Genomic DNA, 13,627 nt, shown 5'->3' with positions numbered 1-13,627 from the left:
CTCATCTAGGCCAAATAGATAAGGGTTAATTTATGCAAAAAACTCCACTTCAGAATCCACAAATATTTAACAGTGTAATCATTCAAATGGCCCATATCATGCATTTTAAAAAGTTTTGGAATATCGATAGGTATAATACCTTGTTTACAAAGCCATATTTTCTCTAAGAAGTTTTATTTGGTTAACTACATATATTAAATGCTCTAAAGATATCGACTGGGAATCCTTCAAGAAACTGAAAAATTATTTGATGAGGAAAGACTCATATGTTTCAAATAATAATCTGCTTAAAATACAATATACTGTATTACAGCTAAGCATCAATAATAGGATGATAAAAGGAGTATGAGATTTTTTTTTGGAGAAATGAGTCTATTCTCAAACTGACTGTGGCAGTGAATACATAACTATGTGATTATACCAACAGTCATTGATGTTACACTTTGATGGACTATATCGTATGTGAATAAAATGGTTAAAAAAAAATACGGGACTATGAACAGAATGTTTCAGAACATATAAATTAGTAACTATATATCATTAAAGAGCTAAAATTTAGAAAGAGAATAAAAGCATTAGCATGAAAAAATGCAATATATTTACACAGATTGAGATTTTTATCAAACAATTCACTATTTCAACTGTTTCAAGTGCCACTTCAACATGGTTTAAGCAGCCAGGGGTACCCACTCTTCTCCAAGGAGGAGTTCGTTCTTTGTTCTTTCAAAGAACTTACTTCCAGTAAGTGAGAACAGGCTGTTACTCTAGCATGCATAAGTGTTGAGTCAAATGGAAAGCAATCATGAAGTTTCTTGCTATAGTAATATTACTAACAACCAGGAATAGGAAACCCCCTTTTCTAATTTAATTTCACAAACTGACCCATTAACAATCAGTTGATTAACTTATTTGACCCCATATTCTTACCCCTGGGTTAATCATAAGGTTCAAAGTGGCACTTTTCTGGGGGACGGTGGGGAGACAATCAAGAAAAATAAACACCCAAAAGCACTATACACAGTGCTATAATAGTAACACAAGCTGATTAAGCCCAAGACAAAACAAAACAAAAAAACACAATTCTTCCTATTGACAGATTTCAGATACACGAAATCCTAACCCCAACAAAAGAGACTAGGATATTAACAGAAAAGATGGGATAACAAATATTATAATTTATTCTAAAATTATTATTAAATAACATTTTAGATTAAAACAGTGTGGTGGAGGTGGACAGGATACTCTGGTTTCATAAGTACATATTCATCCCGAAGTATTCAAACAGGAAGAAGAAGGGAGGAGCCAGGAATCCGGGTATAGAAGAGGAGCCAGTCTGGGTAGCTGCAGGCTGAGAAGGATACATCGGACACAGTGGATAGCAAGCTAATTAAATTTCAGAGACCATGAGGAACAGGTCAAGTTTTGGTATTTAAATGACTATTATATTTAAGACTTTTTTTATTAGAACTATATGAAACTTGATACAGCAAAGTGAAATGTAAGTACATGAAACTCACAGTAAAACATTTTTGTTTTCTTTACAACTGATACCATAAACTCAGGGTGTACTGGGAGCGTCTTGTCTCCCTCTGCTTCTGGATGATTGAGGGCATAATTCTTAATCAGCAAGTCTACCAGCATAATGTTAAAACATCAGAAAAGCATGCACACGCTGAGGCAACGGGTCAGCCAGCATATACGGGAAAGGAGTGGGGGAAAGTATCTGTCTATCTAATAGACTGCATTGCTTACTGTTATTCTCAAAAGGCAAATTTCTGTTTGGTCTTAGAATTTAGGCAGGACAGGTAAACAAATATGGGAAATCTTTTATGATGCCAGGGAACACTGGCTCACCAGGTTAAGCCAGCCAAGTCAGGCTTTTATTTTAAGTGGTTAAACAAGCACAATTAGGCTGACCTAACCCACCCCTATGTCCTGGAGGAATGGAAAAGGTCTGCTGAGATAATTCAATTAATGAGTCTGTGGGAATACATAACAGAACATCTATTCACTAGCATGCATTTTCTTCAAAGGATTTTGTTGTCTGCTGTGACTTTAGAAGTACATGACCTCTGAGCCAGCATGTAGAAATGTGCTCATTTCAATGCTCTCTCAATGCCACGGTTCCATACTCACCATTTCCAGGTCTACAGCTCATAAACACTGTCAGACAGAGCTGTTGTTTACAAGCACATACTTGAAGTTTTCAGAGCAGTTATTTGCTGGTTCTCCTCTCCAGGATGGTTTAAAAATTATTGAGAGTGGTAGATTCATAACTAACAGTATTTACTAACCACCTATATGACACATGCTAATTTCCTTAAATTAAGTGCTTCAGAATCCATTAGTTAAAGAGAGTTTCCAAACTAATTAGGTTTGTTACTAGTAACAATTAGTAGCATCCTTTTTATCCATTAAAATTCAGGGGCAATTGAAGGCAAAAAAACTGGAGGCTTTGGTATGATCTTTCTTAAGAGTGATTTTAAGGAAAAGGTAAATGGCTTTCTGTGTGGAAAAATAAGAGCCAGAAAAGAGGAGAGTGGAGCTGATGATACAAACGTCCTTTTGCCCCAATATACATAAACTTCACATAAGAACGTACTTGCCAATATTTTCAGGTAGGGACTGCAGAGAGATGTCATTTACAGAAAGGCATGTTAAATTCTGTAATTCAGGAAAACTTTCTGGCAACCTAAAACAGAAAATGCTGTTAATTAAGGTGTATAATGTATGCTAAGCATAACCACAATGATTTCTTCTATGCCAATTGAAATAGCCTTCTAAAAATACATTATATATGGCATATCTATTCTAGTGAGTTCTATATCTAAAACCCATTAGAAAAAGCAAAGACTTAGTAATACTTGTTGATAGGATGGATTCAGAAGTAATTAAAGAGGAAAGATATGCAGTTTAGGAATAAGGGGGAAATGTGAGATCACTATGAAAGAAAACGATAAATCATTCATGTAATTAAAAGTGACTAAAAATGAAAATATGTTATTGATTAGCAGAAAATGAAGAGAAAATCCAATCAGTCCACAAGAGTACAATAAAACACACCACAACTGCTCAATAATTTTTCTTCCTGAAACTTATAATACCTAGAGCAAAGCTATGGATAACATAGAATTAATCATTTCACAGCCAATTGCTACTTTCCTAATTTTTTTCTTTTAATTTGATTTAAAATGCCAATCACCTGAGGCAATTACGTTTCACTGTATTCCACACAAAAGGAAATTTTTTATACTTCCCTTAAACTCTACAGAACAGCAAGATTTCAAAATAAAATTACCCTATTACTTGAAAACATATAAAGAACGTTTAGTTTCAATATTTCCATGGTTGCCACTATACAGGAAGGGAAAAAAACATAAATGAAGGCAAAAAAAAAATCTCACTGTATCTAAAATGCTGAAGGTCTTTACACATAAATCTGTTAAGACAGACAACTGAACATATAACTAAGTTTTTAGTAGGGAAGAGACTTCTGGCTTTAATGGTAGTCTCTAGATTAGAATTTTTCATTTTTTTTTGTCTTTCTATGCTTCTCCTTTTAAAAACAATTCGCATGTTATTGTTTGACATTTGATACAGATAATTCCAAAATCCAAACCAAATCCAGGTCTGCAAAATGAGATCATTTCCTGGAATTTCATCATCATTGAAATAGGTTCTCAGAAATAGTTTTTACAAAGGTTAACCCTCTTTGTGCAGTAGAGTGAGATTTTTACTTAAATTAAAAAGATAAAACTTTTCTGCTTTGACTGAGAAAAGTATATATCATTTTATAATTTTCAAAGCTCGCTAAAGTGTGTTTTTTTTTCTTTTGCATGTTGTATGGTGGGGGTCACACGTCATTCTTTTTCCATGTGAGTTATTGCAGCACATTTGTTGAATTTTTTTGTTTGGTTGGTTTTTCGTTTGTTTGCTTGCTTGTTTCTTCATTCTTTTTTTGGGGGGGGGGATAGTGTACAGGTCAGGAATCTAAAGTATTTTTTTTAACAAAATTAAGAAAATATTATTTTTTAATGGCTAGTGTTTTTTTTTTTCCAACCGTCTGTTAACATTAAAAGCCAAAGTAGTTATAAGAAAGCACAGATGTAGGTTAAGAGAAATGAGCTCTAATTCAAGCTTGCCATTCAATAACTGCATGATTTTGAAAGGATCATTTAACTTCTTTGAACCTAAGTTTGTTTGGCCATAAAATAAGTAGGTTAAGCTACATGATTTTTAAGGTCCCTTCAATTCAGAGATAAGGAGTCTAAATTTTTAAAGCAGAGCACCTGCCAAGTTAAAACGACTTTAAGAAACTTGCTAATAAACATAAGGTCAGTGGGAAAAATAAGTAACACTTCATACAGTGTGGCTGTTTTAGGTGAATGAGTTTTTAGATAACTGTAAACTCAAATGTTCCCAAATATTAGAAAAGCAAATTAAGGAAACCAAACAGGATTAAGATTAAGCAATTCAGTAATTATAAAAAAAATCAACATCAGCATATTAAGTATTTTCCAGCTTGCCTAACCTTATTAACTGTCTTAAGGAAGAAAAGCTAAGTGCAGTTGAACATTTATTGAGCACTTAGTACATTCTGGGAATTGAGGTAGGGATGGAGATACAACACTGAATAAAAGGATTACAAGGAACTTTCTCAGTTTTAGTTAAACAGTTGGGCAGTCTTAGTCAAACAGTAACTTACATGCAAAATTTAAAGGGTTATTTTAAAAAATACACCCAGGGCTTCATGAAGAGAGGAAACGCTGGAACTGCATCTTAAAGGAGGGGTGAGTGGCTTGGTATGGTGAAGATAGAAGTGGGTGACATGAACTATCTCAACCAGAGAGACCTAAGACTGCCATGTGTACATCAATTCAGTTAACTTGGCAGCACAGATGCCTGGAAGTCAGTGGTTAGTGGGCTCATGACTTATCAGGATCCATACGGAGAGGTTCAGGGAAGCACCACTCAGCCATGCCCAGGCAATGAGCTCTATCACACCAAGGCCGGCAAAGTTCGAATCAGCAGTGAAACAAAGACAGGTGGCTTTACTTGGAGGGATGAACCTAAAGGAATCCCCAGAACTACTGCTATTTATTAGGAAATAATTGTGTTAACAGGGTTGTAAAAAAAAGTGAGGCTGGGGAGGCTGGAAGAAAATTAAGATGATAAATATGCTTTGTGACTGGAATGGGAAAAAAAAAACTCCAATAGGACTCCTTTTTGGATAACCATCATGTAAGCTCTCCAAGAGTTTAGAATTTTATCATATCTCTTAGCAACCCCACAAGACAGGACTGATCAGTAGTGGACTTATGAACTATTCTAATTCTTCACGTTGCTTCAGAAATGAACTCCATTACTCCTGTTTTGTTCACTCCACCATGTGTCCCTTCAGCACCAAACAACCTTCAATATTTCTATCACTATCACTGTGTGTTTTCCATTGTCAACATCAGGTACTGTGCTATTTATAACATGTGAAAGTCAATGGTCCTTGATAAAGACTTGAGCCATCTAAGTACTTCTAAAATGGGTAATCTGGTTGTGTTTTGCCCTTGGTTCTCAAAAAAGACACACTTAGTATACTATAGATAGAAAAGTAAGCAGAGAGGTTTACCTAGTCAGTGGGTTTCCGCTGAAATCAGCTATCTGTAGTGCTTTACAGAATGAGATGCTTTCTGGAATTTCTGGAATATCTGTAGGAGTAAAGAAAACTTCTGTCATCTACCACCATTAAAAGCTTTCATCATCCTCAAGATGGATCACACTGACAACAGAATATATGGAAATGACTACTTCCATTCAAATGTGGCATCAATTTATAAAGTATATTCTGCATTTATTTTCTATTTGCTTTTCTAATTAAAGTTATATTCCTAAACAGGATCATGTAAGGAAAAAATGTATTTAAAAAAAAAAAGTCCCATCAACTTTTTTTTCTTACGCTTTTACATATGGTTGTACTGTTACAAAGCATTCTAAAGTAATGGATTTTTAAGTTATGGATTTTCTTCTGATTGCAAACATAACAATTATCTCATAACAATTTGGAAAATACAGAAAAGTACAAAGAATAAAATAAAAATCACCAATACTTCCAGCACCCAGAGCTGATGTTTTATATATATTATGTACTTTTTAGTTACCATTCTACTCATATACACAGTGTGTAAACACATATTTTGAAATACTAGGTTCATGGTGATTAATGTTTTTTAAAGTTTTAACATAATTTTCCAAACTTTTATCCCTGTTATTATTTTTCCAAATATTCTGCCATTCTTAATGGCAGAAAAACTCACTACACGTATTTCCATACTTTATTTAATCAGTTCCCTGTTGTTGGACATTTAGGTTGTTTACAAGTTCCTGATGTTATAATTATATTTATGTCCATTTCTGATTATTTCTTTAGGCTAAATTCCCAGGAGTAGAATTACCGTGCCAATTGCTTTAGAGCAGGGTTATACGTATCCATATTCCAACAGACTGTACAAACTGCCCATTCAACATACCCACTCCTCCATTTCTTTTACATAAGAAAAAAATACTGTTGATATTTTTAGTTAAAACAGCCTGACAGTGTTTTATTTTACATTCTATTTATTACTAACAGGCTGAATATTTTTTCCTATTGTTTACTGGCTACCAAATATTGTGATTTTCAAAATGACCAAAATTGTTATTTTTAAATTCCTCTTTGTTTTGGCTCAAAATCTGATTATAGCTTTTAGGGCTTTAAAAGCTTAGAGCATAGCATTTAATCTCAAGAATAAATTTATTTTGAACATGTTAACATTAGAAAAGCTAAAATAGAAAAGGTTCTCCTGGTGTCATGCTGTTTCTTCCACCAGTTTGACAAATGCAAGCTGAGCCAAAAAAACATATGTAATATGTTTAAATTGGGGGTGGCAGGGAGAAGGGAGAAGAAATAAACAGAAAAAATGCTCCAAAATCCTCAAAGTAATCAAATGCTACATGATAGCTTTAAGTTCAAATTTAAAAGTCAAAAAACATTTGAATATATGGTAATATTTCATCACACTATTCTCTACTGCGCATAGTTATATTAGGTAATGAAGAGCAACAAACACTACAATCCTAGTTTTATAAATATAATAGTAACACACACACGCACAGCTTGTCCACAGTGGAGTTTAGAATAGATTTTGAAAACTCACAAACATACAGCGGTAGGCCCTTTTATATACATTATCTTATTTAATCCTCTCAAAAATAAATATTTTAACTCTCATTGTACAAAACAGATTGAAAGGCTCAGAGAGATGAAGTGACTTGTCCATCACTACAGGCCTATTTCATTGAGGGCGGCCTCCCACACTGCAGGTATGGCACTGTGATGCTCAAAAATGAATGAACATAAATGAATCCCTTAGGGGGTTGACACTGGTATTCAGGAAAGCGAGGCAAAGATTCACCATGGGCTTGCCTTGCTCTGAAAGGTGCTGGCTGGCCTGTGCACTCTGTGATGGTCACTCTTTCTGCCACTACTTCAGATCCTATGAGCAGTTTACAAGATTGAGAAAACAGGTGCAACTGCAAGAATCACCTCACAAGTGGCAAGGAAGAAGATCAAGCTGGAACATTAAAACACAAAGTTTACATTGGCTTGTTGCTCTATCAAAATTCAAAAAAAATCATGGAAACCGGGGGTGGAGGTTGTGTGCGACAAAGATGATAGGCACACATACTTGGTAGACATTTTTCATATTATGGGGAAGAGCAGAAACATCGCTGAAGGCTGGTAAGATGGGCCAACCAAAGGAAGACGTGAATGGTGGCTGTAAGAAATTTCTGGTCAGGGCTCAAGTGGAATTTCAGGATGTAAGGATAACAAAAGCAACTGCCAGAGTACATGGCTGGACTAAAGTCCTAAAGAGCCCAAAAGAACTGACCTGGAGGTTTGATTTCTAGGAAGGCATTCCCTCCTTCAGCTCCATTTATATTCAGAGGGGAAGCAACAGATTGGCAAACAGAAAATGGGTCTCCTGGTTCCAAAGCCCATTTCTTTCCACCATGTTCATGTTCCTAACTTGACCAAAAGAATATATTTGCCTGAAAAATAAGACAAGGGAGGCAATAATGTGGCTTAGAGTCCTGATTACTGGTTTGCTTTAGACATGCTACTAAAAAATATCAGAATGGAAACAAGGAAGGGAAACATCTACTCATCCTTCAAGTACACAACTAAAATGTCACATCCTCAGAGGTACCTTCCCCAATACTTGGGACAGTGCAAACAGTGTTCCAAGTTTGCATCGGATTTCCCTGCTTTCAAGCTTCTTGGGCTTTGGCTTTGTAAGATCTGTTAAAACTTTAACTAGAATTTGTTTGGTAAAGGTCAATCTCCCTTAGTAAACTCCAAATTCACTGGTAAGAGATACCATGTTGGTCTTGTTTGTTGCTGTTTCCCTACAGCTCACACTGTATCACAGTATTAAGCATATCTTGAGTAATCCACAGGCACTGAATAAATGAGAAACTAACATTAGTAAGCAAGCCTCTGCAAGGATGGTTGCTCTCTCACTTGAGTCTTGACATATCCCCATGGGGTAGGTATTAATTCTGTTTTATCAGCAAGTGAACTGTTTAGACCTGGATTACTAAAAGCTTGTAGATTATTTCCAAACGAAATCACATTTTTAACTGACTCCCAAAGGTTTTGCTAGGAATAAAAGTAAGGTTTATGACTGAACATATAAACAAAAATATCACCTTCTCTACGAGGTCTAGTCTAACCACTTATTTAATTACACAACTGCAGCTCAAGTCCTTTCCCCAGCACCCCCTCTCTTACCACTCATATCCAATTTCTAAATCCTTCAGATATTCTCTAAGTATTTTTCTTAATTTTTTCTGTCCATTCCTATCAACCTTGGTCAAGCTCTAATCATCTAGATGACTATAATATCCTCTTAAATGGTCTCTTCCTATATCCAACTTGTCCTCCAATCAAATCCAAAGAGCCATAAGAGGAATTTGTACCAGTTTTCCCCATTTACTAGGTTTGTGCCTTTGGGCAAACTACTTAACATACCTGTGCTTGAATTATCTGTAAAATGAACAGCTGACTGGTATTTTAAAATAATACTGTGCATCACAGTATAAAGTGCTGCCTGAGTTCTGAGAAGAGAGAAAACTCAACAAAAGATTCTGTTATACTTGGAACCAATTAAATAGGAGCAGTGGAGAAGCACAGGAATAATTCAGACACTGGACACTTGGGGCAAAATGAGGAGAGGGTGAGCCCTAGGGCATGACAGTATAGTTTACTTGAACTTTCGAATATCAATACCTTAGTATCTGGTGAGAAAGCTGGAAAGGTTTCATGATAGCCTATTATCAACTGTCAGCTTGAGCTGTCAGCAGTTAATCTGCTAGACAAAGAGTTTCCAAAAAGTTTTAGGCATGGTTGTAAAAAATGAACTGTACCACAGGAAGAAGGATCTGCTGGTCAAAGAACCTAATCAGAGCTACACTAGAGAGATTAGGGCAGCCAGAAAGTGAAGACATGGGGAACACTAAGTTTTGAAGTTAGTAAAGGTAAGAGTGACAAACAGGCATCACCCACATAATGTTAGTAAAAATAAAAATTAGGTACCAGAAAGGTATTGTCCTCAAGATCAATGAGAAGGAAGAGGAGGCAACTGCAATAGAAAAAAGGCCATCAGGAAACTTAAGTCTGACTCCAGTTACTAGCTGTCAATTTCTCTAAAGCCTCATTTTCTCTTCTATAAAACAGAAATAATCATACTTTCAGCATAGCATTGTTATAACAATAAAAGGGAGTAACATAAACAAAAACACATTACCCTATCTTTGACCCCTTGCAATAATGGGTAGGGGTCAATAGATGACCACTGTTTTCCATCTGAGGCCAGATCACTCAAAGAACAAAGCTATTATTAGAGATGAGGAGATTCAGAATATTTTTAGTGTTATTTTAATTATTTGAGAAGCAATAATGATTAAACATGATGAAGAAACATCTGTTTACATATAGATATCAGACACTGTTAAGAAGATTAAGGAACGCCCCCCAAAACTTCTACTTGTCAACATTTGGCTAAGTCTATGCTTCTATATAAGGTGAAACAACAACAAAAAATTTTAATCACACTCATTAATTCAACCTGGCCTTGCCCCATACATATCTACAAATAAAAGTATGAAATTTGATACTTACAAAATATCTGAGAATGAATATAAAACTAATTTTTGCCTACAACTTTCTTAGGATAACCTTTCATTTGGACTCCTCTAAGCTACCACTATTTCTGAATTAGGACTGATTTGAACTGGTGATACTCACTTTTACTCAAAAAACGAAAATACTGAATCTGTAGTTTACCACCATAACCATTTGCTACAGTGTGTACACAAGAACTTGATAATCTAGGGGATGCTATTCAGCCCTAAACTCTCGCAGTACAAGTCTCCTTAACACTTTCAGGCCGACAACAATCCATACCTAGCACACTAGCCAAAGGGCTTTTGAGAGAAAATGGCTCTCACCATGAATATTGTCACTGAAAAAGTGATTTTAAAAGACATTATCTACTCCTAGGGATGAGCCTGGAATGGCGGGATTGATAATGCCTTCTTGCCCAAAAGGGGTAAGAGAAGTGAAACAAAGTTTCAGTGGCTAAGAAATTTCAAATGGAGTCGAAAGGCCATTCTGGAGGTTACTATTATACAAGCTTCAGCCAGAAACTGCTAATTGCCACAGTATGCCAACCCCAACCAACAGTATTCCTGAAAATGCTAAAGAATATCCTGGGTTCTATGTGAGACTTTAAAGTTTTACCAATTACATTTATTTTTTCAGAAACTTATAGCCTCCAGATGGCTCTTATTCCATCTGGAGGTACAAGGCTCTCCAAAAACATCAACCAGTTTCATAATGTCGACACCCCTTCGCAGCACAAAGAAGTTACAACGGTCATTGCTCAAATATTCTGAAAGACTGAGAGAATGATCAAATGGGAGGGCGAGTTGTAACTGAGAAACCAGGATTCAAATGATTATGATCACTGACTTATTATAGATATTTCTTTTTAGTTTCTAGTATATTAGAATAGCCAGAAGGAGATACCTGAAAATGACGAATTGTAATCCAGCAGTCTTGATCTTTGAAAATGATTATACAACTATATAGCGTTCATCTTGTGACTGTATGATATAAAAAACTTGGAACCAGCACCCCCATTATCTAGTGTATGGGTAGATGAGTAATAAAATAAAGACATACATGAAAAAAAAAATAGGTTGGGGATATGGGTAAAAATACCCCCATGTAAACTATGGATAACAGTTAATAGTATTACTTGAATAATTTTCTATCAATTTTAACAGCTGTATCTACTATTTAAAAAGTATTAGAGTAACAAAAAAAAGTGCTACCATTAATTGTAAATTTTCCTTAGCAATGCACATGTTGGTGGTGGAGAGGTGTATGGGAATCCTGTATTTTATGCATGATTGTTACATAAACTCACAACTTCTCTAATAGAACATTTTAAAAAATATTTGTTAATAAAAAAATAAAAATAAAAAACAATGAATTGGACACTAGGTATACTGGACAGCATGCGAATTATATCTCAGTAAAGCTTTCTTTTTTTTTTTTTTTTTAAAGGACATTATCTACCCACCCTGGCACTCATATCCTTTTCTCAGAATCCATAAATACACCAAGAAGGGATTCTATCTCCCACCCCGGGAAGTAACGCACAAGCAAGCTTAGCCTATATTCTCCTAAAAGAAATCAGGTCTCTCTTCCTACATCTTGAGACTCCTCAAGGTGGACTACCACCTTTCCTGAAAAACTGTCACCATTTTAGGGTTCTTCCTAAGATGGAGACAGACAAGCGACCTCTCAGGTTTCTGCTATACATGTGCAAGTTTAGGGCATTTTCTTTCACAAAGAATGGTGGGCAGACAGCCTGTCTATGATCACAGACCCCTGCGCACAGCACAATACATTATTTTCAAATGATTTAATTCTTCATTGGTAAATCTTCATGTCTGAAAAATAGTCTCTCTGTACCTCCTAAGTTCAAAGTCTATCAAATGGTAGTAAGTTATAATACTAAATTTTCTCCCCTGAGAATACCATGAATTACCAAGTAAAACCAAACTAAAGTAACAGAGATTTTTGTGGCTATTCCTGAAGACTATATAATTCATGTTGATGACATTTGGAAATAGAAAGTTAAAAAAGACTAAAATTGCTTGAAGAAAGAAATTATTACTTCCATCTTAACTTCATCCTTTTGTAAAATTACAAAGAATAACATTTTAAATCTCGGAACATATTATATGGTTAATAAGTTGAAATTTTGTTATCAGAAATGGGGCATGACGTGTTTGTGAAAACTTTGTGTTTGATGCTGGGTGTGGGCAGATGAGTAAGAAAATAAGGAAAATAAATAGATGTGGGGGGGGAATAAGAGGTAAAAAAAATTGGGTAGACTGAAATACTAGTGTGTCAATGAGAGGGTGGGCTAAGGGTTATGGATTGCATAAGATTTTTCTTTTTTCTTTTCACTTATTTCTGGATTGATGCAAATGTTCTAAAAATGATCATGGTGATGAATACAAATCTATGTGATAATATTGTGAGCTACTGATTGTATATTGTGGACAGACTTACGTGTGTGAAGATTTCTCAATAAAAACATTTTTAAAATAACTATTAAAAATTACATTTATTGCACCAGCATTACTATCCCTACAGTAAGGTTAATTAGTTAGCTTAATTAGTTCAAGGTGCTAGCAAGGTCAGGGTGCTGGTTCCAGCCTCACTGCACTCAAAGAGCCCTTTGCCTTACAACTTGCAATTGTAGTACCACAGCAGTAGCAATTTAGCAGTCTCTGATATCTATGTGCAAACTTGTTAATTGCTGGATTTCTGTTAGGACCACCTCTGCCCCTGAACCTCTCTTTGCAGGGCAGTTTATGGAATGGCTTTTTGATATACCATGTGTTAATGTTATGTTATTTTTTGTTTATCTTTGATTTGATTTCATGTCCATGAAATGGCATTGAGGCACTATCTTCAAATTAATCCATTTAAATTTTCAGGACAACTCTGAGGAAGGTATGGTATCACCCCCATTCTCTGAATACTAAGTAGATTTGAACCTCGGTCATCCATCTCCCTTCAGAATCTGTGATCTTCCCCAAGACAGTATCTTGCTTTTTCTTGGGGGTGATCATTTTTTTCTTTATTTGAACAGTTTTACCATCTTGCTTTTAAAAAAGAATGTGAGGCCAGTAAACTTAACTTAAATGTCCCATCACTAGAAGCCAACCATGTGCGCCACTGGTGAAAGCTGTGAATAACACTGTCCCCAAATACTGTTCAGCTCAATGGAAGGGAGCCAAACAGGAATCATGTCAGCTTATAGAGTTCTTAAAGACAGAATTAACCGTTTTTTTACCTAATTATTTTGATTAAGCAAAGCTAAACTAAAATTCATCTTCAAGACACATAATAATAATATCAAAATATCAGAGGGTATTTTTAAATGAAAATTCTAACCCTATTTAATTCAGTGTTATAGTTACTCATTATGAGCCTTTTTTATTATGACAG

General features: G+C 35.3%; 1 protein-coding gene across 2 annotated transcripts in view; it reads right to left on the bottom strand.

Annotated features, from left to right (window-relative positions):
- Positions 1-13,627, bottom strand: part of LRRC1 (leucine rich repeat containing 1) — a 134,655-nt gene that overhangs the window by 44,435 nt on the left and 76,593 nt on the right. For both annotated transcript variants that reach the window (XM_077162088.1, XM_077162089.1), the window contains 2 exons: positions 5,624-5,702; positions 2,603-2,692 (listed from right to left, as the gene is read on the bottom strand). In XM_077162088.1, the coding sequence (XP_077018203.1) occupies positions 2,603-2,692; positions 5,624-5,702 (169 nt within the window). The remainder of the gene's footprint in view (positions 1-2,602; positions 2,693-5,623; positions 5,703-13,627) is intronic.

This window comes from Tamandua tetradactyla, chromosome 5 (genome assembly GCF_023851605.1).
Source record: "Tamandua tetradactyla isolate mTamTet1 chromosome 5, mTamTet1.pri, whole genome shotgun sequence".
Taxonomy (NCBI): domain Eukaryota; kingdom Metazoa; phylum Chordata; class Mammalia; order Pilosa; family Myrmecophagidae; genus Tamandua; species Tamandua tetradactyla.
Note: the sequence above shows the minus strand (reverse complement) of the source record. Positions and strands in the feature narration are given on the sequence as shown.